This window comes from Trichoderma atroviride, chromosome 2 (assembly GCF_020647795.1).
Source record: "Trichoderma atroviride chromosome 2, complete sequence".
Lineage (NCBI taxonomy): Eukaryota > Fungi > Ascomycota > Sordariomycetes > Hypocreales > Hypocreaceae > Trichoderma > Trichoderma atroviride.
The window spans coordinates 1382392-1407229 of record NC_089401.1 but is presented as its reverse complement, the minus strand read 5'-3'; the positions used below and the strand labels follow the sequence as shown (position 1 = coordinate 1407229).

General features: G+C 50.5%; 9 protein-coding genes across 9 annotated transcripts; 5 read left to right on the top strand and 4 right to left on the bottom strand.

The window, feature by feature from the left end:
* Positions 1-1012: 1012 nt before the first annotated feature.
* Positions 1013-2272, top strand: TrAtP1_003199 (uncharacterized protein; the record flags this gene model as incomplete). Its single annotated transcript, XM_014087376.1, has 1 exon — positions 1013-2272. The coding sequence occupies one exon, from the start codon at positions 1013-1015 to the stop codon at positions 2270-2272; it is 1260 nt and encodes a 419-aa protein (XP_013942851.1).
* Positions 2273-4743: 2471 nt separating this feature from the next.
* Positions 4744-5064, top strand: TrAtP1_003198 (uncharacterized protein; the record flags this gene model as incomplete). Its single annotated transcript, XM_066111785.1, has 1 exon — positions 4744-5064. One exon carries the CDS (start codon positions 4744-4746, stop codon positions 5062-5064), a length of 321 nt encoding a protein of 106 aa, XP_065967864.1.
* Positions 5065-6138: 1074 nt separating this feature from the next.
* Positions 6139-6447, top strand: TrAtP1_003197 (uncharacterized protein; the record flags this gene model as incomplete). The annotated part of the gene is made up of 1 exon (XM_066111784.1): positions 6139-6447. The coding sequence occupies one exon, from the start codon at positions 6139-6141 to the stop codon at positions 6445-6447; it is 309 nt and encodes a 102-aa protein (XP_065967863.1).
* A 1273-nt stretch (positions 6448-7720) lies between these two features.
* TrAtP1_003196 (uncharacterized protein) lies at positions 7721-10832 on the top strand. The gene is made up of 4 exons (XM_014087741.2): positions 7721-8852; positions 8939-9139; positions 9198-9400; positions 9455-10832. The coding sequence occupies exons 1-4, from the start codon at positions 8801-8803 to the stop codon at positions 10379-10381; spliced, it is 1383 nt and encodes a 460-aa protein (XP_013943216.1). The 5' UTR covers positions 7721-8800; the 3' UTR covers positions 10382-10832.
* Positions 10833-11677: 845 nt separating this feature from the next.
* On the top strand, positions 11678-12583 carry TrAtP1_003195 (uncharacterized protein; the record flags this gene model as incomplete). Its single annotated transcript, XM_014087740.2, has 2 exons — positions 11678-11987; positions 12156-12583. 2 exons carry the CDS (start codon positions 11678-11680, stop codon positions 12581-12583), a joined length of 738 nt encoding a protein of 245 aa, XP_013943215.1.
* Positions 12584-13518: 935 nt separating this feature from the next.
* Positions 13519-18236, bottom strand: TrAtP1_003194 (uncharacterized protein; the record flags this gene model as incomplete). The annotated part of the gene is made up of 5 exons (XM_014087365.2): positions 16763-18236; positions 16646-16672; positions 16146-16547; positions 15258-15514; positions 13519-15197 (listed from the first exon to the last, which is right to left on the bottom strand). Exons 1-5 carry the CDS (start codon positions 17143-17145, stop codon positions 13519-13521), a joined length of 2748 nt encoding a protein of 915 aa, XP_013942840.2. The 5' UTR covers positions 17146-18236.
* A 1415-nt stretch (positions 18237-19651) lies between these two features.
* TrAtP1_003193 (uncharacterized protein) lies at positions 19652-19840 on the bottom strand (the record flags this gene model as incomplete). The annotated part of the gene is made up of 1 exon (XM_066111783.1): positions 19652-19840. One exon carries the CDS (start codon positions 19838-19840, stop codon positions 19652-19654), a length of 189 nt encoding a protein of 62 aa, XP_065967862.1.
* Positions 19841-19904: 64 nt separating this feature from the next.
* Positions 19905-20420, bottom strand: TrAtP1_003192 (uncharacterized protein; the record flags this gene model as incomplete). Its single annotated transcript, XM_066111782.1, has 1 exon — positions 19905-20420. One exon carries the CDS (start codon positions 20418-20420, stop codon positions 19905-19907), a length of 516 nt encoding a protein of 171 aa, XP_065967861.1.
* Positions 20421-23009: 2589 nt separating this feature from the next.
* TrAtP1_003191 (uncharacterized protein) lies at positions 23010-24671 on the bottom strand. The gene is made up of 5 exons (XM_014087739.2): positions 23980-24671; positions 23895-23912; positions 23722-23832; positions 23545-23663; positions 23010-23487 (listed from the first exon to the last, which is right to left on the bottom strand). The coding sequence occupies exons 1-5, from the start codon at positions 24296-24298 to the stop codon at positions 23431-23433; spliced, it is 624 nt and encodes a 207-aa protein (XP_013943214.2). The 5' UTR covers positions 24299-24671; the 3' UTR covers positions 23010-23430.
* Positions 24672-24838: the final 167 nt, after the last annotated feature.

The following is a 24838-nucleotide window of genomic DNA, read 5'->3' as shown; positions in this document are numbered from 1 at the left end:
GGGGGCTGCACGAGCAGCGGAATTTAAGGCCAAAACGAGCGTTTTCACATCTCCTGGAACTGCCGGCGCTGTCTGAACGCAAAGCACAGCTGCATTACGGAGCTCAGGGAGGGCTGTGGGGAGAGATTTGATCATGTGAAATCGCGACAGGGCAATTGTGCATCCCAAGTTCACGCGTCTGGCTTGCCACACACGGCCATTTATGTCCGTATTTCTCGTGTTCTTAACGTGAAGACCACGTTTTTTTTTGTTTGCTTTTTTCAATAGGCAACGCCACAAGACGTTCTATGACGAGCAGAAGTCTGTATGCCGATGCCGACGATGCGCCGTTCACCAGCCAAGCCCACGCATCGGCTCAACTGTTAGGCCTAGAATAGTGGATTTCTAAGCCCAGATAGCCTTCCGTAGGCTATCCGAGCGGAAATGCGTCCGTTGGCCGAGCCTTCACCCAATTGAGCGCTAGGATCTGAGCACACAATTTGACATGTCCGCCAATCGTCGCCGCGTCCACTCACACGCATTTCGCTGACCTGCAACTTTTTTATATACCTCCTTGCCTACATGGAATCGGATCCAGTCCTTATCAGCGCAATCAGCTCTTTGTCTCAAGACTTTCAGCTCAGCTCAATCCTCTGCCACGGCGTTCACTCACCATGGCTTGAGCCCTGACCGCGTGCAGAGTTTCCAGTCTTCTGCGTGGCACCGACACCGACACTGACACTGACACTTGGCGTTTGTCGCACGTGTAGGGTTGGATCGGACATGCTCCCACGGCCCACGACTCCAGCAGTGCCACAGCGATACATCAGATCAAGGTTAGCAGTGCGTTGCGAAGCGCGGGGGTGGTCCTGAGCTCGGGGCGATCAGATCTGCGCGGTTTTAAGTTCTCGGCGCTTCTTCAATTGAATCTTGTCGCACGCCTGTCTGGATATCAAACCGGCTGCCACCGACTTTTTCTAGTTTTTGATTCCTATCAATCACGTCCAGCTCGATCGCTTGAATACATATAAAAATGCTTGATTCACGGCACGGCGACCACAGGCCCATCCAGACGAGTGCCGTCATCGTTCTGGGCGCTTCGAAATGTCAGTCTTTCCCACCGCCGTCTCCACCAACGCCTTCGGCTTCACCATCGACCAAAGAGATTGGCGACCCGGTTGATGGCTTCAGCTTAGACGGGAAGCTGTCACGGGAGCAATCCATCCAGGAGAGGAGACTTCACAGTGGCATCCACGTTTTAAATATCGAGGCTGCCGCATTGGCCAATCTCACAAAGCTATACGAGGTTGACGCGGTCGCGCGGGACGGCTTCAATGCCTCCATCAAAGCCATTACTCGCCTGGCCAAGACAAAAGGGAAGCTGGTCATCATCGGTGTCGGCAAATCCGGCCACATTGGAAAAAAATTAGTTGCGACGTTCCAAAGCCTGGCAATCCGTTCTGTGTTTCTCCATCCCACTGAAGCTCTTCATGGGGATCTGGGCATTGTGGGCCCCGAAGACACACTTTTATTCATCACTTACTCCGGAAAGACGCAGGAGCTTTTCCTGATGCTACCTCACCTGGATGAAAATCTTCCGACAATTCTTCTGACATCTCATATGAGACGAGAGACTTGCGAGTTCTTCAAGCATCGGCCCAAGACGATTCTATTACCGGCACCCATTCCCGAGGCTGAAAATGTATCGTTTGGAGTCCCGGCGCCATCGTCTTCAACAACAGCGGCTCTGGCATTGGGCGACGCGTTGGCTCTCACGGCTGCTCACGAGCTTCACTCGAATGTCTCAACAATGTTTGCCAAAAACCACCCTGGCGGCGCTATTGGCGCTGCAGTCGCCGCAGTGGCTCGAGGGCCGCAGACCTTGGGTCACATTTCCGTCCCATGGGACGAGGTTGATGTAACCGAGGGGCTGAGTGGCGACGATCTTGTGCTGAGCCTGCTCCGGGCAGCGTACAGCTCAAAGACGGGGTGGGTGAGAATTGGCGACGAGATTGCCGTCCCAAGCATGATCCGAACATTGGGCGACGCAGACATGATGAGACCAATCAAGGACGTACCAGGCATCACAGTGTCCCGCCGTCAAATGCTGGCCATGTCGTCGGAGACTACGGTTCGCCAGGCGCGAGATATCTTGGAAGACATGCAGTCGTCTCCAATCGAAGAACAGGAACAAGGAATTGGCGGAACCGGATCAGTCATTGCAATAACACACAGCGGGAGCATTTTTGGCGTTTTGGAAGTTGAGCAAGTCCTCGAGTATCAGGATGTATGATGTATGACGAGAATGGGCAAAAATAATCATGGGACTCTCCACGCCCACTTTCGTGCGACGATGTGGCGACCAAACTCTCGTTTTAGGAGACGGGGCATTGACTTATTAAACAAAAGGAACTTTTGAAAGTCCAATTTGAACGATACCACGCAAGAATTCATTGGTACATCTTTTATTTTTATGATCCATCATATACAAGTTTCTATTTATATATATCTAGTACCATATAGCATTGCAAGATTGATTGATTCATATAACGTGCATTTCTTGCGCTGCAGCGAGATGCATGTGAATACATGGGCATGCGGCAATATCACATATGCATCTCGGACCTCGGCCGGCAACACGATGCGTGTCTAGTTGTGTTCAGTGTGACTTTGACTTGTGGCATGACGGGTAGAGAGCCGAATAATAGAAGAAGCACAAAAAAACTCGGATGGGTCTCGATGCATATGAAGCTGCCCACTGATCGCCCACTTACACATATCTTATGCGTTTAATCGCATGCTCACACTCACACACCTATACGTGTTATATTGATGAGAGACGAGGCAAGCCATCCGATACTCGGACGCTGGTCCATGGGGTCTTTTAATTATAGTCTTTTACTGCAAGAAGATGTGCTCCGCAGCAGCCCCAACGCCAAATTCCAGTACAGACGTCACTATTCCGCAAATCAATCCCCTTATCCGGCTTACGTTGGGGTGATTTTGTTGTCGTTATACCGTCACACAATGCGAATGTATGATCTGTAGTTAAAAAACGGGCACTAAGCGACCAGCACGAATTGCTACAATTGCAAATAAGACAGCAAAGACAGTGCTCTGTGGTCCATACATGTGAGTAGTTGCCATGCCTTACACACGTGGCACTAAAGATTAACCTTAGCTCTCTAGTCTAGGACACGAAAATACATTCTCCGGACTGCCCAGTGGATTGGATGGGTGGGTGGATGGGTGCAGTTCCGTGCAGGGTCCAGGTTTTATATTAGCCGGAGGATCATAAAGATGACACTTCCAACGACAGCATAAGCGGACATGCTGAATGAAGGAGAGAGGGTGTCCATGGTCAATTGTTTTTACCTATTGCGTATCTCCAGGAAGGCCAGGTTTATCAACGGCCTAGCAGTGTTGCTCAGGGTCAAGTCATATATATCCATGGTATAATCCGGAGCTGACGAGGTTCCTGCAGGCTTACATACATCTACCAGGCTGGGTAGGTGTGCGTCCCTAGCAAAAAGGTGTCGCGTGACTGCTTTTCTTACCGATGTTATATGTGACAGCAGCCTTGTCCATCGTTCACCGTGCATACATGCCTGCATAGAGCAGCATCCAATAGGAACGAGCAGCTTATACACGTGTTTCCCACGAATTGGTAGATGTGTAGGCAGGCTACGAGGTATGTATGGCAAAAGCTCTGGGGACTCGCCGAGAAAAACGCGAGTGTGCCGTTTGGGTGTGTGCGTGTGTGCGTTGGCATCTACTTTGATCGGCTCGTGCTGTGTTACCGGATAAGGAACCACAATGGAGATTTTTTGTTAGGTTGTTTTTAATGTTTCGCCGGGGAACCGCGATTGGTTCAGGGTCCGGAGAAAAGCGCGGGATGAGGAAGAAATGCTTGGATTTTATGGGGATGACATTTCGAATTGGGGCTGGCTTGTGGCGTGCTTAGACACGCTCAGGGCTGCTGCTATTGCGCAAACAGACAAACGTGCGTGTACGTTCGGAATAGCGAGATGTGTTAGTGGTGTCAAGAAGAGGCTAGATCGCGAGAGATGGTGTTATAGCTGCTTGTGATGGCTCCAGCAGTAAGTACATGTAGTGTGATCCATTGGTGTATATTACCTAGTAGTGTTCACTTAATCCTGTTGGATTACAAGCCGTGTCGCCGTGCATGAGCTGCAGAGCAAAGGTGTGTGTGTGTCCCCCACCGCTGGGCGATGAAGCCGGAGTGTTCCAAGACACTGGTTGTGTCCAGAGATAAGAATACATGCACGGAGGTTTGCAAGCAAGGGAGTTGTTCTTATCGGAAGACAAAAGGTGTGTGTGTGTGCGCGTGTTAATAGGCAGAACGATAACATGGTAGGGTCAAGCATGTACAAGTATGTCTGTACATCTGCAGGTTTGTTGGGATGCGGAAGGAGAATGGCAATGGCTGTGATTTCCATCGGCCAGGGTACTGCGTATCTACGTCCAAATCATATCAATGAGCTCTTGTTGGCTCCCCTTGCCGCGCTCCATGTTATACAGGAGTGGAATTACCGAGAAGTCCATGGAATCTCGGCATTGCTACTCTTCCATGCATACCACGGTCAAGGACCAAGGGATCTACAATCCATAAATGGATGAGCCATGGTGATGCTAAGCATTTGCCGAAGGCAACCATCAGAGGCTATATCTACTAGGAATTAGTGCCGGTACTGCAAAAACACCAAAAACTAGCATGACAAAAGAGCTGGAAGAAACGGGTAAATGACTAGCGGCAGCTCCAAGACAGAGCAGAAAATAGCTACGACCCTGCCAAGCGTATCTCCTCTTTGTCCCCTCGGTAGACGGCAAAGGGTAGCATCTAAAAAAGCGCTCACACATCAATCCACATCTAGTACCACTAACACCACTATTAGAAACGCGGCAGGGCTCCGGTCTAATGAAACGAACAGAGAGAAAATGAGCCGAGCCGAGATGGGAGTTGAGAATGGAGTTCAACAACATGTTTTTGGCCCGCGCGCAGTGGCGGTTGAGCGGCTCGGAATGGAGCTCTGGCAGAGGGACGATCCACCAGTGCAAATCTAGATTTGCAGGGCCCGCATCTTTGGCCGCTGCGCCAGCGAAACGTTGCTGTCTGGGCACAGAAATAAAAAGAAGAAAATTATTGTCTTTGCATGAGATGAAGATGTAGCAATTGATATGGACGGCGTAAGTTGTGTGTGATCGGAGGGTTTGGGTGCTTGCAGGGTGCGTCTCTTTTTATAGCCTGTCTGGTCCATATGCAGTCGAACATGCAGTCATCTGGCAGCTTCCTCGCTGCTTTTGGCAACATGTAGCGTGATCGCCCTCGGCGCTGCAAAATGTCAAACGGCAAGAAAAATCAATCAACCAACCAATGGAATGAATGCAAGGATAACGGACGGAATCCTAAACAGTAGCTATAGCCCAGTCAACCAGGGTGTGTGTCGAAAGACTCACCCACACTTCATCTCATTCATCTACGCACACCAACAAAGGGAAAAAAAAATTCTACAGTAGCAGCGCAAACCGACTTGGGAAAGCACTCACGCGACACCAGTGGCAAAGGAGGGCACGTCCATACGGGCCGATCGGTTCTAGTACAGGGGAGGAAAAATTAGAAAGGGGGTCAACAGAGATTTCTGTGCCTTTAAACAAGAAAACAAGCTGTTTTCGAACTGAAGCTGCTGGGCTGAATCAGGCTCGGTGAACGGATTGAGTAGAGCTTGAGACGGGAAACAGGGGACCTTGCAGATTGTGGGTCGGATTGATATACAGCGGGTGGGTTCTTGGCTTGAAGCTGAAATTGCACATGTCAAGGCCGGTAGAAGTATTGATTTTTCTTTTCTTTTCTTTTCTTTTTTTTTTTCTCTTCTTATTATCCGAATTAATTCATCCTTTTCTTGGGTAAATTGGTCCTGGCTCGACAAGTGAGCCCGGGAGTGGCATCGGCAGTCTAGAATCGCATCGTCAAGGCGGCATTTGGAACCTCTTATCTAAGTAACAGCGTCCGTTCTATCCAGCATCCAATGGGAGTGCTGATGATACCCTCTTGCTGCCAGTGATTAGGGTCTAGCATCGCAGCTTATCCGAGCTGGCAGCTTGGCTAATATACGAGTATGCCATCCTACATATACATACATGCACATGCACCACTCTGTACGAAGTGGCCGGCAACGCAAGCATCAGCCTCTCACAGGCCAAAGCACCCCTCTGCACGGCGGAGGCACTAGCGGAGCTTTGGTTCTGCTCTCGTCTTTAGCCGAATTCCGTAGGGCGGCGGGAAGCAGGGATGCTCAAACCACCGTTGGTCGCCAATGGGGAGCTGTTCCGCACAGCACAGGCGGCACAGAATCCAGTCTCTGCTGCTACATGCTGTTGGCACTACTGCATGTATGTTTCTTTGCGTCTACTCTGTGTATGTACGATGGCTGCCATTGGCAGCACTAGTTCTTGCAGTTGAAACCTCGTTCAAAATCAGTCGATAACGACTCGATCGTCGGATGGGACGGGACCACTCTCAAGCCCAGCAGCATGTCGGGAGTTTCTCGTCATTCTCCAAGCAGCTACTGATGCACGAAAGCTATTAGCACCAGATGGCAAGTTACACACACATAGTAGAAATGTACGATGGAATAGTCCTAAACAAGTAAGCCGAACTTGTGGTTTACTCACTGAGCAGAGAGCAGCGAAATGCATACCTAGGAAGCAAAGAAAAAGCTGCGCTCAATAGCCGAACTCGGGGATGGGGCTTTGACAAATCCATCTTAGACTGACTCGGGCAATTGGCTCTGTTTAAACGATTTTCCTCCGTCCCTCTTCTCTCCCCGACTCGGATAGAGGGGCCGGTGTTTTGTTGGCCGTTGATTTTCTTTCCCTTCTCCATGGGGAGGGGTCTGGAACGACTGGAGCTATTAGTGCTTGGCGCTGCTGTGCAACAATGTGCGAGTAAGTAGGAGAGAGATGCTGCTTGCGGCTATTTCTGAGGATAGGGAGAAAGATACTTTGTGTGTGTGTGTGTGTGTGTGATTATTCTTCTTTGGTTCGATGGTTGTGTCCTTTTTCTTCCTTGGCTGGATTAGCTGTAGCTGGCTGGCATGTAATAGGACGGTTTTGGTGTTATTCGAGCCCGCCATTATCATTCACGCACGTCTTATTGCTCTCATCTTTTTTAAGTTCCCTCTTGGATTTTTTTTTATCCTCTCTGCGGCTCCTATTCGCCATGTCCTAGCTCGCTGCAACTACACTCTCGTATTCGACGCCGTGGCAAGCAGCAACGGGACAGATAGATTTGGTCTAGTCTCATACAACAGCAAAAGGTTTTGCCGCCTGCATGTAAATAGCATTATGGAGACGTCGACTATATAACTATTGACGATGTGCTTCTATATAAGTGGTTCTGGGTTGGGAGGCGTCTAGACCGTTTCTACACTAAGCCTGCGCTGCCCGCTGGGAGGCCCCCTCAGCAGGGCGGCCATGCCTAAAGCACCAACTGCCCCATGGCAGTGCCCCATCAGGCCATCAGTCCCCAGAGCGCCTGCGGAATCCGCTGCAGGGGCGCCATTCATACCCTGGCGGTCCTACGTATGCGTTCTCCATAGTGGGCACCTTATCTTTCTGCCATGCCGCCCAGGGTGCGTTGCCTTGGTTGCTACTCTACTGTGCATGGCACCAGACATCGACGGCATCCATCCAATCTCCATCTTTTTTTTTCCTCTTTTGCCTCTGCTCGCCGCCGGCCGAACAACGATCAAACTCCACAAGGGCTGATGATATAACGCCGCTCGACCCCGTGCGCAGGCCTGCTCTGCTCGTTGGTTGATCTGGACGCTTGATCGACGTCGTCTTTGACCTTGGACCTGCTTTTCTGCCTCTGCCTCTGCCTCGCTTCTAGCCCTCGGGATTTGCGGCTCGCGAGCTTCTTGTGTCCCTCTAGCCTCCTGTGCGTCATCGTGGGCCCCGGGCAGCTGCTGCAATACTCGGCCTGTACGGCGTATAGTCCCTAGAAGTCCCTACCTAGGTGCTACTATAACATCGCAGTCGCAACGTTCTTCTGGTTGACACCAACCCTCCTCTGCCGTTTCCTCCTTGCTTCCTCCGCGCCGTCCACGCTCCGGCTGCGGCGCCAACACTGTCTGCTTCCAGGGCTAATCTAATCTGATACGAACTTCCCACGCTATCTTACCGCTGCGCTGCGCTGCTCTGCTTCTAGCCCGAGTCCCTCCAAGCCATCTTCCTCCTCCCCTTGTCCTTCATTCCTCTTTTTAAAGTTGGCCGTTATCGCACCGTCCGCGATTGGCTCTTGGTTACGCATCTCTGACAAGGATCTGTCCCTCTTGCTTTTAAAATACCTACGCTGGTGCTTTTCCCGCTCCTTTCAGTGAACGCCACTTCCGCCATCCGACGCCGAAGCGACATTCGATTGGCTCTTGTTCTGTTTTGCTTTGTTTTGCAGTAGACGGGACTGGGTCGACCATTCTATGTGCATGCCGCCCGTCAAGTCCGTCGCAACTCTCTTGTAGCTGGCCCGGGGAACCGAAGAACAAAGACCAAAAAAAAAAAAAAAAACCTTCCTCTTTTCTCTTCCTCTTCTCGTATCAGCCTCTTGCAAGAATCATACATAACTCAATTCCTCTGGCGGCCAATTGAATTGCTCCACCAACGCTTCTTTGCTCTTCCATTTGCGCTGCCGTCAACGCTCTGAATTCGAACCGCCCTCCGCAGAAAGAGGATGCGATTGTATCGATAACCTCTCTCGGTTGACTCAAAGAAACATTTCCGCGCATAGTGGTTAAAGCAAACTATGAAATACGGCATTCAGCTGGAGAGGGAGTCTGTTCCTGAATGGAGTCTGCGTATGTCATGCCCCCCAGCTGTGTCCCGCTAGAAGAGGGAAAACTAAAAAGGAATGAGAATCATGTCTAATTTGGCCCGACTATAGACAATCTCGACTACAATTCTCTGAAACATGAGATCAAGGTCCATACAACCCGCGACCAGGCCACGGCTCTGGCCATTCCCGGCCACCAAGACACCGCGCTGCGCCGATTCGAGGACGCCCTGTTTACCGAGCTCTGCAACCAGCACGATCGCCTAGATCTATTTGTTACCAGCAAGGCGGATGAAGTATCAAGACGCTTAGGTACGACTTTTGCGATTGCCCATTCAAACTCAAGCTCCAGGTACTGACCCTGCTTTAGAACATATTGCCGCCAACATCAGGCGGTTTGCCGCCAAGAGCCATCACCTCCACGCCGACTCGCCGAGTGTTTCGCTTCGATACCAGCGCAAATTCATAAAATATGAGCGTGAATTGCTGCGGTGTAGAGAGGATACCCAGGCCTTGTCGCGCTTTGTTAATGCGCAAGTCGTTGCGTTTCGCAAGATTCTCAAGAAATACAGGGTATGTTGCCTCGATTAACATCCCAGACTTCCCCTTGGCTAACCTCGTAAACAGAAGTGGACTGGTTCATCATCTTTAAGCTCCAGATTCAATGAAGAGATTCTAAGTCACCCAAAGAGCTTTACACGACGCAGCTTTACAGACCTTCAGGAGAGACATGACGAAATTGAGCAACAGCTTCGGCATGCCACACCGGCATTTAGCGAACCGAGCTCTCCCTCATCCGTCGACACTCCCGTCGCTCCTTCGAATCAGCCTTCAAGCTCGCATCGCGTCGCTTTTGATCCTTTGCCCCCATCATGTTTCGACGATACGCAGCCCAAATACTGGAACGAGTACGATGACGGCAGCGACGCGGGCGGAGCCGACGAAGAGTACGCAATCTATATCAACCCCGACCAAGACTCGAGCTTCCCCGGCCTAAGTTACGCCCAAGCCATTGTATCGTTTCCCTTTGAAAAGGCCAAGGAGTGGTTTGGTAAGCCTCAGGCTGCCGAGCGACAGCCCCTCTTTTCATCCTTTTCATCCGGGGACTCGATCAACCAGGGGTACGGTTCCACGACGGCGGTGCACACCGACTCCGACGAAGAGGAGGCATACGCCAGCTCCGACGGTTTCCCCACACGAGGATATGCCGCGCACTATGCTCTGCCCAGCGTCAACAACCAGCAGCTGCGACGCTACAGGGAGCGCGTCCTGTTTTGGGGCACCATTGGCTGTTTCGGTGCCACCTTCATCTTTCTCGGCATTGCCGGCATTCTCATCTCGACGGGCCGGCACAAGCTGCGGGTCGAGGTTGATGCCGGCGCTACCGTTGGAGCAGTGGTCAGCTTATTCTGTGCCTGCTCCGGCCTTGGTATGACGCTTTACCGAGAAGACCAGCTATCGCTAGTTTACCGCCTGGGGGTCTGGGCAATCTTCATCGCTTCATGTCTTCTCAACGGCATGCTGCTCATCCTGATCCTGGGGAATGCCCCATGAGATCCACAAGTTTGGAGCTCCAGCAAGGGACCTTGCATTTCTTTTTTCATCTTTTATATTCTCTCTCGAATGCATACGTGCGGAGCATCAGACTCGTGTCTGCGGTGTTTGGGTCCTTGGCTCTTTCTGTAGGGCTTTTCTTTTTCTATTTCTTTTCGGTCTTGGGTTCGATCACAGCGTTTCAATAATATTCCAGCGTCCTTTTTTCCAGGACGGAAGGAGGGCAAAGGTGCGATTTGTCAACGGCATTCTTCAAATTACTAGCATGGTGGCGCCGTGAGTGGGCATTTTCTTCGTGTATATGATTCATGTATAGGTATTGATGCATGATGGAGGTGAGGACGAAGTATCGGCATATTCGGAGGAGGCCTATTGTTTCTGTAGCACTATGGGCAAAATAGTTTGCATCGGTATATGTATATATCGTCTCTACGACAGCATGCCCTAACTGAAATAAAATACAAAACAAATAAGCAAAACGTATGGTTCTCTTGCGAGGATTTCTTTGTAAAGTAACGTGCAATTGATATGACTCAAGAGGGCCTTTGTACACAAGGAGAGTGAATGATGGCGATAGCGAAACTCGATTGGGTGATGATTATTGACAGGAGTTTATTCAACCTATATTGCGTAATTGATACAATGATGAGGATATTTTACAATACAAAAGATGACTCGAATATATTTCGTTCTTCAACTTGCTCCGATCCAGGCGTCTGGTGCGTTTTGTGACTCTATTTACATGTGACAACACCACAAGAAACTTGACACTAGTTGACGATTGAGGTTTCCATAAATGGCACTCTAAATCCTTCCAATTGGCGAATTACTGGAGAATCCCTGCATCAATAACAAAAAAAAGTATATAACTTGGGAAGAAAAAAAGTTGTCTTGCAACCACCTGCTTTACCCAGTAGGTCTGTTTAACCAAATACAGCAAGTGGGGACCGAAGCTGGTTCAACAAGTGGTGTTATCGTTGCTAAGATTTTTTTTTTTCTCCCCCCGTATCAGCACTTGTCCGGCCAGTAAGAGAGGGTTAGTTTGACTCATTCGGCAAAGCAAGGGGTGGGACAGAAATGGGTTTTGACTACTAGCTTATAAACCGAGTGTCCGTTTTCGCTACTTTTTGTATATATACTGAGTAATTCATATACTCCTGTATCTACATGTATGGGTTGTCAACTCTGTAGTGTATAGGTAACAACGGGCGACAACTGTATTTTCATATCAATTTCTTGGCACAGTTTCATACAATATTATTGTATATACACAAAAAAAAAACACGGTTATATAAAATGCCTCCACAGTTTCGCCTCCGCCCAGGCTCCGTCTCAGACCTCAACCACGCGGTGCGTCTCTACGATGCGTGTCTCGGCTCGGACAAGCTGATCCAGCTCTTGTTCCCGGGCAAGAGGGAGCAGGATCCAGTGGCGTTCAAGACCCATTTGTACAGGCTGTATGCGAAGCGGTTCTGGTCCGTGGAGTGGATGTTTACGTTTGTCGTCAGGGAGGCGGCTGGTGGGCAGGGAGAGGAGGTTGTTGGGTTTTCGTGCTGGAAGAAGCCGGCGGGGGAGATTGGCTTTGTGGAGAGGTGGTTTAGTATATGTGAGTTTTGTCTTTTTTTTTTCTTCTCCTTCTCATCTCATCGTTCGTTGTGGTTTCTTGGGACTTGCCATTGTTTTCATGTATCATTATACGAGATCTATCTATGAAATTGTCAACATTTGAAAGAAGAAAGAAAGTAAGCAGCAACTAACTCATACCTCTCCACAGTTGCCTGGGTCGCCCCCATAGTGCGCAACTTCATCGCCCTCCAAACCAAGCTCTTCCCCACCGTCGACCTCTACCCAGCCACCGCCTTTGACCGCTGCTTCCCGCCCATCGAAGAAGCCCTCTTCGCAGACAAGAAGCCCAAGGAGTGGTGGTACCTCAGCACGCTGGCCGTGCATCCGTCCTACCAGGGCCATGGGCTGGGCGGTTTGCTCATGAATGAAGGCCTGGATCTGGCCGATGCGTATCAGCAGAAGCAGCAGAAGAAGCAGAAGAACGAAGATGATGAAGTGAGAGGGGGGAAAGTCTGGCTGATTGGCCTGAGGGGGACGGATCGGTTCTATACGAGATTTGGATTCAACGAGGTCGGGAGGGCGAATGTGGGAGAGTTGAGCGAGTGGGATGGAGGCATTGTCATGTTTAGGGAGTAAGAACAAAGAATAAGAGAAGAGAAGCGAAGCGAAGCGAAGCATTAGAAGGAAAGAAAAAAGCAAGAGCCGTTTTGTTTTTCATCTATTTCATACATACCAACATGAGCTTTGGCGTCCACTTCATAGAATAAGCAGGCCCAAATGGCGACATCTAAATTTCATCTCCTGATATTCTCCATGTACCAACCAATTCCAAGCCACCCTAACAAAAGCCAAATGCACGCTTAATATTTTCACTTCATCAGAAGGCACTGTTAAAAAGCCCTTTGCCGTTTTTTTTCTTCTTCTCGTTTCCCATTCCCATGTCGTGGATAAAAAGAAGAAGAAAGGACGAGCCCTTTGCAAACAAATCAAACGCCTCATCTGCGATTGTTCCGAACCAAAACCTTTTCTCTCTCTCAGCACAGTCTTGCCTCCCCAAGTTGAGGTCGAACGCTCCTCAGAGCCGCCTCCCTAGCTGCCTCGTCCGACTAATTAGCCGAGCCTCGATTTGATTCAGATAACCACATCCCCCAAGTGTTTCTCGTTAAAGCCAGTTTATCAGCCCATGTCCATCCGCCGTAGACATTATAGTCAACTCAAGATCTAAAATGAGTAAAGAAAAAAGAAAAAACATAATAAGAAAGAAAGAAGCGCGAACAATAAGATGGAGAGAAAAACATCAATCACAAAAGTGGCATAAAGAAAATCTAGGCTTTTTTGATGCAACCTTCTTTGGCCGTTCATCGTAATGGTATGTGTAAAGACAACGCGCCATAAAAAAGAAGAAGAAGAAAAAGAGAGAGAGAGCAGAGAGGAGGTCGCCAAACTGAACACTGAACAAGCGAACGAGATATAACAACACATATGCGTGACATAAAGAAAAATAATATCGCAATGATGGTTTCCCAAGCAGCAAAGAGTTAGCTTGCCATTGGAAAAGGAAGACACAACAACTAATCCTCGCGCACGTCTTTAGCCGCCTTCGTAACGGCTTGGTCAGTGTGAGGCCAGGTATTGCCATAGTGAACTTCTTCATGCTGAGCTCTCTTCGAGGTAGCTCCATGAGCCGTTGAGCCATAATAGGTCGGAGTTCGCCGGTCATCCACCTGAGAGCGAGCGACATGATCGTGTGCCGAGCCAGATGCGTAATAGTTTTGCTGCTGGGGAGCTGGGTTCTGATGCCAGCCCGTGGTGTAGGCGTGGCTTGAGTCAGGTCGCTGCTCTATAGCATAGTCGCGAGTGCTTGGATAATTCACCGTTTCTCTATTGTCGAAAGATGCCAGATCGGGCTGCACGGCTCCGCTAGAACTGATAGGACGGGGGTACTCAAAGCCGGATTGAGTCGTCGCAACGTTTGCGCTATATGATCGCAAGTGAAGGGGTCGTTGCATATTTGGGCCCTCATTGAATGGCCCGGAGCTCCTATACGGCGAGGCAGCTGAGTAGCCGTTTGCCACCGACAAATGATCACTGATGGACGGCAATCTTTGGTGTAGCCTGTGATAATCTCTCTCTCGCTGAAAGAGAGGTGGCTGAGCAGAGCCGGCGCCTGTCTGATAGTGGCCTGCATACTGCTGCGAGTCGTGGCCATAGAAGCTATTTTGAGGACCGGGGCGGGTAGAAGAAAGCCCATGCATGTATGCATCAGATCCATAAGCATGATCTGGAGGCAGTGCCTGCATTCTGGGAATAGCGGGCAGAGTGCGCGGCACAGCATATTGAGAATCGGCAGACGGCATAACAATGGAGGGAAGCGGCATGGGGAGAGACTGTTTGCGCTGGTAGGCTTGAGGGGGCCCGACGCGTATTCGCTTTCTCGATGGGCTCTCAAAGTCTCCCGTATCGTGCTGGTTGAAAGACGTGAAGCGGCTCTGGGGGACAGTCTCTGCCATCTCAGAAATCTTTCGCTTGGATGCTCTGCTTTGTGCTTCGGTAGCAACCGGACGAATATGCTTGCGGGTTCTGATAAGCTTCGCAATACCTCCGCCATCCGACTCGACGATGTCAGGCAAGAACTCAATTTCAGGGACCCGCGTAAGGACCTCGTCTTTGATCTCTTGGTACAGGCGTTCTGCCACCTCAAGCATTTGCTCGGTTGTATATCCGGTTCCTAGGCGGTGGATAACCCAATCTGGAGCGGCCGAGCCGGTTTGAGCCTCCAAAGCATCATCATCGCCTTCATCTGCCGGACCGCCTTCCTTGTCAAGACGGTTTTGCTCTCGCTTGCGCAATGTCAGGGTCCAGAGTCTGATGTAGGGACCTGATCCCTGGCGTCGGTTGTTCTCGCTCCACTCCTGGAGTCGAGTGATCTGCATCTTCACGAGATGCATCTGGTTGAGAGGGTACGTCTTGGCATTTCGATACCTGATTCGCTGATAATGTTTGCGGCAATAGTACACCCACACATGTTTTGGGATACGAAGAGTACATGCTTTGTTCCGTCCAAAGAGATGTGAGATGGCTTTGCGTAGCTGCGAGCCGGTTTGACAGTCATCAACAAACATGCATCGAGGCTCTTCTTCTTGCGGAGTCACCGGCCTCACGCTCAAGACATCGAGGGGTACTTCTCCGCCCATATTGCGGCCTTGTTGAATCAAAGGAACAATGTCAGACGTCGGGTCGGAGACTTGATCTACACATTGTAAGTCAGCTTCACGGGCATGCAAATGGTTAAGGGCTTCCTTTGTGTGACCTTTTCTCGTTGCCTGATGGCTCAGTACATGACGGTCCGCATCGAGCTTCGGGTAGCTGCTGGGTATGGCTGGTCTAGGCGCTTCTGCCTGGGTCGGCAGGCTTTTCAGCGCAGCCTCGTCCATCTCTGGTCGAGTAGGTGAAGGCATGAGATGGCGACGTCTCAACCCGTTTGGCACTGATGTTGGAAACCGGGAGGCAGGGATAGGAGCAGATGTGGCTCTTCTGTGATATAGAGGGCGAGTGGTCAGGTCAGGACTGTTATTGAACAACTTTAGCTTTTGAACCTCGAAGAGCTAAGTGAAGGCGAAGATGTTCAAATGTTTAGAAAACAACACGACGTGCGACTTGAACTCGAGAACCGTAGGGGACTGTGCATTGACAATAGAAAGCTGGCAAGAGGATGATGAGGAAACAGGAGCCTGAACTTTGGGACCGAGATTTTATAAGCAGGAAATTCTGCCAGCTGGCGCAGCGAAATTTCTTCGCAGTGACGCAGCACACCAGCTGTCCTCCGGCCACGCGAGCATCCGAAGCAGTTCTCATAGCGTTCGTCTCCTATCAGTCCCTTCTGCTTAGACACTGCTCGTGGGCGAGGGGTTAGGTGGTATCGGTGATTCACAGCTCATGTCATCTGGAGTTCAATACCCAAGATATCCATTGCGATATTGAAGCACTTGCTCAAAGAATCGCTATTCAAAATCCAGATCTGAACTGAATCGCCACTCTTTGTGAACAAAACAAGGGCGGTGAGCCAGAAAAGATCATGAGCCGTGCTAAGAGAATCCGTGCCTTGTGCATCATTTCAGAAACTCATTCTGTGCTCTCCAAGTGAACAACATCTATACTACTATCCTGGATGACTGAAAAAAAAAATCTGAAAACATACCGTGAATTTTGACCAAAGAGTGCAGGCTTATCCAAATTGTGCCAATTCAGAATAGCGGTCGATGAGTTGTCGAGGAAGTGCTTCATTATTCTTGTCCTGCTCTGCACTGCAGCTGAACTCTTCTCTGTGAGTGGAGGAGATGGAGGCTGCGATGCGATGCCATAACTTGATGGGAAGTTTCGAGCTTCTAAAAGCTTAGCATCGATCGAGGGTATCTCCGCAATAGGTATGCTCATTGACGATATCCCGCTGACGGATGCTACAGACGATAATCTCGAATGGTATTCCTCCGACTGCGAAGAGTCCGGCGATGTAAAGTTGCTGCTGCTGATTGAGATCTTGTGCTTGGGAATCGTCGAACTCTCTCCCGAATAGCTAGCGCGGTGATCTCGATGCGGCAGCCTATTATTTACGTTAACACTTCTCTCTCTACCTTCGTCTTGATTTGCTAAATTAGCCAAGGAGACAAGAGCTTGCCCCGAAAGAATGACTTTGCTTACCGAGTTGAGCATATCCGAGCATTATCACTAAAAGATACAGCTTGTAAGCCAAAAGTCCGGTGAAATAGTGCCATCATTGTTCGACAACAATGATCCAAAAGACTCAATCCTACTCACTAAGGTAGGCTATGCCTTGTTGGACGTATCGACGGTGGAGATATAACTGCGAATATAGAATCGGTTGAAGGCTGTCTTGACCGGCCGTTCGTTTCGAAGATTGATTTATGGATATCTTTCGGCGAAACGGGAAGGCCTGCTCTTCTTGAAAAGGCATCTAGTTCATCGATCCGAGATTCTGCTGTTTCCCGTCCATCCCACAATTTAACATTTCCCCACTTAGGTCTATTCAGACCATCCTTTGCATCTTCGGTGTAAGGGCTTGGCAGAATGTTGGGGGCAGAGGCAACTCTGTCATGGCCAGGATGGGGTGATGAGCCCTCGATACTGCCTCCACTGTAGCTGGGTTGTCGACAAGTGTTAAGAAGCGATGTTACATCCATTTTCTCTGTTCTTCAATGTGGATTATCGTAGAGCGTCGCTAATTAAGACGGAGTGGCTGTTGGCAAGGGTGCTGTAAGAAGGATACAAAGCCGACTAATTGGTGAGAGGCTTCATTTGGGTTGTGATAACTGCGGCCTCCAATGTCGAGCAGCGGCGACGAATAAAACTTTTTCCAAATAAGGCCTATTCCAAATTGATTTGATCAATAGCAGCTGTATCTGATGAGATATAAATGGCCTGTTGGAGGCCTTCCCGCCAAGTAAGTCGATAGCCTACGCGCTGTATAGGATGGTGTGGTAGATAATATGCTGACTGAAGCGTCTCTCGTCTCGGAGCTTTGTTCTGACTCTGGAAAATGCTTCCTTATTGTCCAATAACGGCTGTGAGAATAGCTACTAGTGCAAGGACAATGATATGTTGATCATGAAAGTCCAAAGCAGCCTGAAAGATTGGTAGATGGTAATACAACTCTTTGACACCGGTCTGGGTTCCGCTGGTGGAAAACGGCCATTAGCAAAAAAAACGGCATACAATCTCTCCCGTTCCGAAAGAAAGAAGCCTCGTAGGAATAGCTCCTCACTGAAGACGAAAATGGCTGGGGCCCTTGAAGGCCTTTACCCTATCGGTGTCGCGCCAGATAGTCTTATGTTTGCTGAAACTAAGATCGCATGGCGATGTAGAACTAATCTTTGTCTGATAAAGTCCCTTTTCTTTTTCTCAAACAGGACAGCGGTGAGCCGTGCTGTTCTATTTTTATAAACAGCGAAATAAAAGTCCAGATGGTGCTGAGGCGTGGGGCCTTTAATAGATGATGAGACGTAAGGTGCGACAGGATGCTAGGCTAGGCATGTCGTTGATCAACAAGAGGCAGGTAGGGCTGAGCAAAGCAAATGATGAACGGGAACAGCACAAAATAAGAGAGTCGACCGTTTTGAACAGACCGGGGAGCCGGGTTCTCTGCCAGCACTGATAATAATTGAAAGGAGAAGAGGGTAAGACAAGAAGACAGCACATTGCCTGGGCCAGCAAGAGTGTGGGCCGACGCCCAACGCTGTACGTACATATGACACGCTGAACAGCTGTGCAGCTGTGCAGCTGTGCAGACGTTTACCATGCCATAGTCGTACTGTTCATATCGGGGTCCTTTGGCCGAAATCAGGATGAGCGAGGGCTGAGGCTACATGATACTGGCGATGAAGGTAGAGCTACGAACCGGGCACTGAAGAGGCCCGGCATACACTCACAGATTGAGAAGGACGAAATTCAGAATTCTAGCCGACGATTCATGTGGCAGTGACGCCCATTATCCGCGCGGTTGATGATGAGCATAGGTAGCCACTCAGTAGAGGAGATTTGGGAACCCGCAGACAATCCAGCTTTGGTGGCTAAGCGACGAGATGCCTTGACAAGCCGCAAAGGAATACCTCTGAATTGCGTCTGAGCCGCCCTTTCCTTGCATCCATATCGCAAACCACAGTCCCCAAAATCCTTGTACACACTAAATCTAGTTACCGCCAGAGCGGGGGCGGGTTAAAGGAATGGCTAGTCACGTAGTCGGCTTGGTTACTTGCAGGTCAGTAGCATCAGCTCGGTCCCGAGCTGTACCCAAGGTGCAGCAATCCGTGGGTCTGTTGGCTCGGTAGCTCCAACAGGGCGTGAAACCCTTCAAGGCGACTAGGCCCTCTTCCTTTCCATCTTTCTTTGTTCGGGGGGGGGGGCACGAAATGGGTGTGAACATGGCCTGGGAGCTGTTATATCATCCCCAACTTGAAACCATGCTCGTCTTGGATCGTCCAATCGGCAGGTAAAGAGTTGATGCTGCATGGCCAACCCCATACTACCCAGAAGCTGGATAAAAGCAGAATGACTCCAAAAATGGCCTCCATGGCCCTGCTCCTCTGAGCCTTGCTGCTCATGAGACCAGGGCGTCGATCGTCAAAGAAGAAAATTTGCGTGAGCAGCATGGTGGTTAGGTCCGATATGACGAAACGCACGTCTCCGGAGCCCAATGCCTGTGCTCAGCTTCGGGGAACGGCCGTGACTTGGACCAACCTTGCTGCGATAATGTGCGAAACAGCCTAGTGCTTTCGTCCTCGATGGTTCCTAAAATGCCTTCCGTGGTTGGTTAAAGAAAATCCGTTGAGGCATTGAGTGCCAGTACATGGATACTTACTTGCAAGTACTGTACAGCTTCTGGATGTGTGTGGCGCTTCTAAGCAGGCGACATGTCATGGCGACAGGGGATCTCCATCCAGCGTAGCATCACGCTAAGGAGTGCCATGTGGCTATGTGCCAGTGAGGCAAGCAGGTATGTCTGACAAGCGTCGCCATTAAGCCAGGAAGGGGAAGTCCTGCGGGAGGAATTATGGCAGCAAAACTAACACTCTCGAGGCTTGCCCTGTGCGGGCCTTGCGCAACATCAAAGGTCCTGTAGCGGCGAGCCTTGCAGCTGCGGGAGATGGGCTTCTGCGCCGAGGTGAGGTGCCAACGCGTGCAGTGTCGGTCCTATTCGCCATGGCTTGACGATTCTCGGTTGGCAGTTCGCAATGATCCTCCCAAGCCAAGCTTTCCGCCATGTACTGCAGCAGAGCGTATGCCAGAGGGGGAGAGGCGGAGGAGAAGCTGCAGGTAGACGGCCAGAGCCCGTTCAGCAACAGGTGCCCGCGGGCTGCCGTCGATACTCAGGCCATCCATGTCACGGTCCGGAGAAAAAGAGCAAAGGTGCTCGGCGATCGGGCTCTGACATGCGTCGCATGTTTCATCGCTGTATCGCATCTGGTGATGATACCAGGCGCAGCGCTGGACAAGGCGCGGTGGGGTCGCAGTGGCCAGTCTCCGAGCAGAGGTTGAACCGTTGGGAGGGCAGTGCGAAGAGCGCCGTGATTCGCAAGTACGGAGAATGGATGAGAAAACAACAGCGTCGCATCGACGAGAGCCGGGGTGCAGCCGTGTGTTTCAGCCGTGCGCCTGGAGCGAGGGCATGCAGATTAACCTTGACGCTACACAGCGTGCGCCATTCTTTGTTCCTGCACAGGCGGCGCGGTGATGGCACTGAGATGGCACTGAGACGGCACTGAGATGGAGAACTAGTGGCAGTGCCAACAGCAAGAAGAAGAACGAGCAGCATCACGGCCGAAGCGACAGCGTTGGATGCCTCTGCATGCCTGAGGCGAGTTGCGAGGCCGTTCTGCTTCCCGAGAGAAGGTACCAGCGCCCTCAGGTACCGCGGGTAGTACCTGCCTGTATGCGCCAGACCTCCGAGCCTTTCTTCCATTCACATTAAATCAGCCGAGCCCACGAACAGGGCGCTGACCGCTTGTAGTTCCTGGTACCCAGGCTGAGGCCTTTTCCACATCAATGCTACAGGACAAGCAACATGAAGCAACCCGTGCAGCTGCATCGGCCGCGACTTTAGGCTTCAGTTGAGACATTCCAGTGCTGCTTGCCATCCATTGTGCAGTGTTGCAGCCGTGGCACGAGATCACTGCGCATAGCTCAACCCGGCGATGAGAATAATGCCTCCCGCTCCTTGAGGGCGCTAATGGCCATGCAGCATGCACCATGCAGCGACGACGGACGGTATGCCGAATACTGTGGAAGGCATCCGACGGCAGGGCAAATCAACTCATCAGGCTTCATCGGGCAGGGTTCGTGTTCCTGCTTCTCGTCCGGCCACGAGAGGGCGTGCCATGGGCAAATGAGGAGCACGCACGATGTAAGCCCACAGCTTCTGGCGATCCTTCTGTGGACTGGCGGATGGCGCTGTCCCGTTGCTGTCAATCCCTGGGCTGCCACCTATCAAAGCTGGCCGGCATCACGAGAAACGATTTGTCAAGTCCCCAGCACACCTCCAGGCCATGCCGTGTGTCTGGCGGGCAGAGTCGAGATGGGCGCTAAAATTGGAGACGACGGCCCCCAAACCAACCCATCGCGAACTTGTCGTCGAACCAACCCAACGGCCGATTTTGCATTCCAAATTAGACTCCAAAGCACATCGATCTTCTCTAGAAGCTCAACCGACCCCACGCTAGCCGGGGGGCCTGATCCTGGCCTTGACATATCTCTGGTCGATGGCTTCAGCAGCAGCCATGCCATGCCATGCACTGTGCCCGTGGCGTTGCGTTGTCGTGTCGTATTTCCGAGAGAAAGGCCTCAATATCCACCGCGGATATGGCCTTCCCAAGAGACCATCATCGAGTAGTCTCCCAAGTCTGGAAAACGTGGCAGCAAGGGCCGTCCATGGTGCACGACCCTTGCCATGGCTGATTTGTCCAGTGGAGCGACTTCTCGAGAGCCTGGGCCTTTTCACGCGATCAAGAGTCTCAGCAGCCTCGCCTGGATGTCTCGAGCACCGCGAAGAACAAAGAAAGAAGGAATAAACCTCAGTCTATTTTAGATCGCATACCAGTCAGTATGGCCCTGGGGGATATGCCACGTCATATTGCATCCATAAGGTAGCCAACGACAACAAGTCTGCCACGGTCGTCATCAGCCCATATTCTACGCCACAGGTACGAAGCAGACTGGAGGTTCGCCCTTCTCTCAGCCGCAGCCGCCCCTGCTTTATCCAGCCGCGATAGCCAAGCTCCGGCTTCTCGTCAAGGCGCTTAGATTCCGAATACGGATTCTTTAATTTATAGGTCCCAAGAGTTTGGCAGCCGATCTATTAGCGAATCCCGATACCTTGCTAGCACACCTTTAGCTGCCGTAGTGGGCTCGACAAAAGTCTCTACCCATGAGCAGGCAGCTGAGGGATAGTACTGGGATACTGTCGACCTAGTTGTCAAGGATTTGTCCCATCTACCTCATAGAGGGGTTTACATGTAAACTCTGGAACATACTGCCATTCCGCGAGCAAGGGTCATCTACTAATAGTCACACGGCTTTGCGAGCTACGTCGTGAGCGAAGTAAGTTATTTCCTTATTGATGTGCATTTACGTACTCTGCGTCTACAGCGTTGATATGATGCTACTACATTCCTAGAATAATGCTCTTGTTTAGCCGATGTCGACATGCTCAAAACATCGGTGGCTTCGTTTGGATTGACTTTATATGAAACAGACCTGATACTAGTATTACGCCACTGGATAGATGTATGTGAAAATGATACCGCGGAAGTATATATTTTACCCCAATTTATATCAATCCGTTTCCAATTCAGCTACCAGCTACGATATAGCAGCAGCCCTCAGAAGAGTCTTGGCAAAAAACCCCTCTACAAGATTGGCGGCGGCTTCATGCTGTCATCCTCGCTGAGCGCAAATTTCAGTCTATCCTACCTACTCCATCATGCAATCTGATCGCTGCACCGTTTGAGCTTCAGGACTGTGAAAGAAATAGTTAGCTTCCGTTGCCATGATGGCCGGCTAAACAAGTCAAGCTGCTGCGACCCGATATCACAATGCTACATCCGTGATTTCCGTGCTGTCACCACCTTAATCTTTGCGTGCCTGGCCCGCGTCAAACTTATCTCTACTTGGACCCCATCACAATATGTAAATTTGTCAACAAGTTCATGAGATGCCGATTACCCCTGTGCTCCCATCTACAGACTTTTCGCTTACGGAGCTGGAGTCCATCTCATTTCCACAATCGAGCGAGGCTGAGTTGTGATATTTCGGCTCGATTCATCCGTCGAATCGGACGAAGCAAACATGCGTCGGAGAATTTCTGCATGTTCGGATGCTTACAGTCCGTGGTAGGCTACTGCGGCTGAGGGCATCCCAAAGTCCGAGACGTGTCGTACAGCGACAGCGCCCAGTATGAGCCTCATGGTCGGTCAGTGTGGGCGACTCACTGGTCATTGGCAGCCTGGCAGAGAACAAGACAGAGGTCGCATCAGACTGGCCAGACAACGGAAGCTGCATAATTTATGCATCTCCCAGGGAAATGCCAGCTACATTCTGCTGTTGATCTTGAGAGGGGACAATGTGGCTTACCATAAGCCCGCATGGACGTTGTTACAGTACGTTTCTTGCATGTTCGTGATTACTGATAGGGGAACCAGCTTTTGGATATTGCAAGACGTTGTTCTCTCGGTGAACCTACCTTTGTTGATGACGAAAGTTATACACTTAACAATACAGTTTCCAATCTAGCATTGTCGGGCGTGGCAGCTTTGTGCAACCGTTTCACACAAGTCTGGTAAGTTTGGCAATCTTTGCTCATAGCATTATATGGCATCCTGCATAGCTTGCCATTGTCCATGACAGCAGCCTACCGGGCTAATACTACCTAGCAAGCTTGCGTGGCCACATTCAATGCTACGAACAAGGTAGTGTAATTAGAACAGATCGTCCACAGATTTATCAGCGTCTTTCTGTATCAACTCGACCATTCCCTGTAGCACCTGGTAAGCTGACATGAATCAACCAGCCCGACAACCCAGCAATCTCACCTTTGGCATAATTGGCTTTCCATCTGCGCCCTTGACATAACGGAAAGGCATCTCCGTGCTTTCATGCTCGCTGAATTTGAGCTCTGGGAAATCCAAATAAGGCATTTTATCAAGAGGGACTATCAATGTCAATATCAAATCACCCTTGCAACATTGCCTATTCAGCTATAGACCTACTCTTGTCGTGCACAACCATTCGCGTAACTCGCACAGCTGTGTCTGTAGTCATTTGCTTGGGGCCTAGCCGCCTGCCTTCGAAGCCCTTCTTTCTTAATTCAGAGGTCCGATCTAAGGTTATCAGACATAACTCCATAACCCGCCATCAAGAGAACAGAGTCATCAGTGCTCACCTCGTGGAGGGTCATCACCTATGAATTATCATATTAGCTACGTTGTCACTCATCCAAGTGCTGAGTAGCCATGCTGCCCACTTACCCAAGATGCCACCAAAGAGAAACGCATCAAATGTCTCGCCATCTTCGGGCGCCAAGTCCTTGGCTGCGGCGGGATCTAGAAGACACACCCGAGACTTCTGACCGGCATAGAGCTCTTCTACCCCGCGGTGTTCAGCTGTAAAGGCTTTGTTGGCGGACAAGGCAGCCGGGACTTTGAAGTTGGGAGGCAGGCAAGACAGGATGAACTTGGTGTTTGTCTCTTCGCTCTCCGCTGCAATGGCCAGATACTCCAGTTCCGACCATGGGCCGAGCTCCGGGTCGAGATGCTCGACGATGAAGGTTTTTCCAGCTGAAGCCATATTGTGCGCTGATGGCCGAGATGTCAGTGTGCGGCGAAATTTGAGAAAAAAATCCGGATGTTGATTCAGCAGGCCTCTGGCTGCAGGAGAGGCTGGGGTCAAAGGCTTCTGATTGAAATTTGCTATGGTGGAGAGGTCCTCGCCAAGCGTATGAAAAATTCGAGGCTAAATTGAAGCCGTAAATGCTCGCTGTTGACGTAGCCAAACGTTAGATGCGCTAACAAAGGCATCGATGCTAAGCAGGCGGCAGGGCTTCTAAGCCATAGCGGCAAGTCCTTGAAGCGTGGGCGTAATTTCGGTTGGCATTTCGAATAGGTCAACGTCCATCAACATCTCGCGCTCAGAAACAGGCGCAAATACATTTACATTAGCAATAAAGCTAGACAGCTTTATCTCAAGTCTCTCCGACTATTCCTAAGCTTTAAGCTATTCAAAGTTACTCTCTGCAGAGAAAACACATGAGCTTCTTATTGACCCCATTCGCTGCCTTTCCTCTTTGGACCGACAATAGGTACAGTAGCAGGAAGCTTGCCGAGTGGG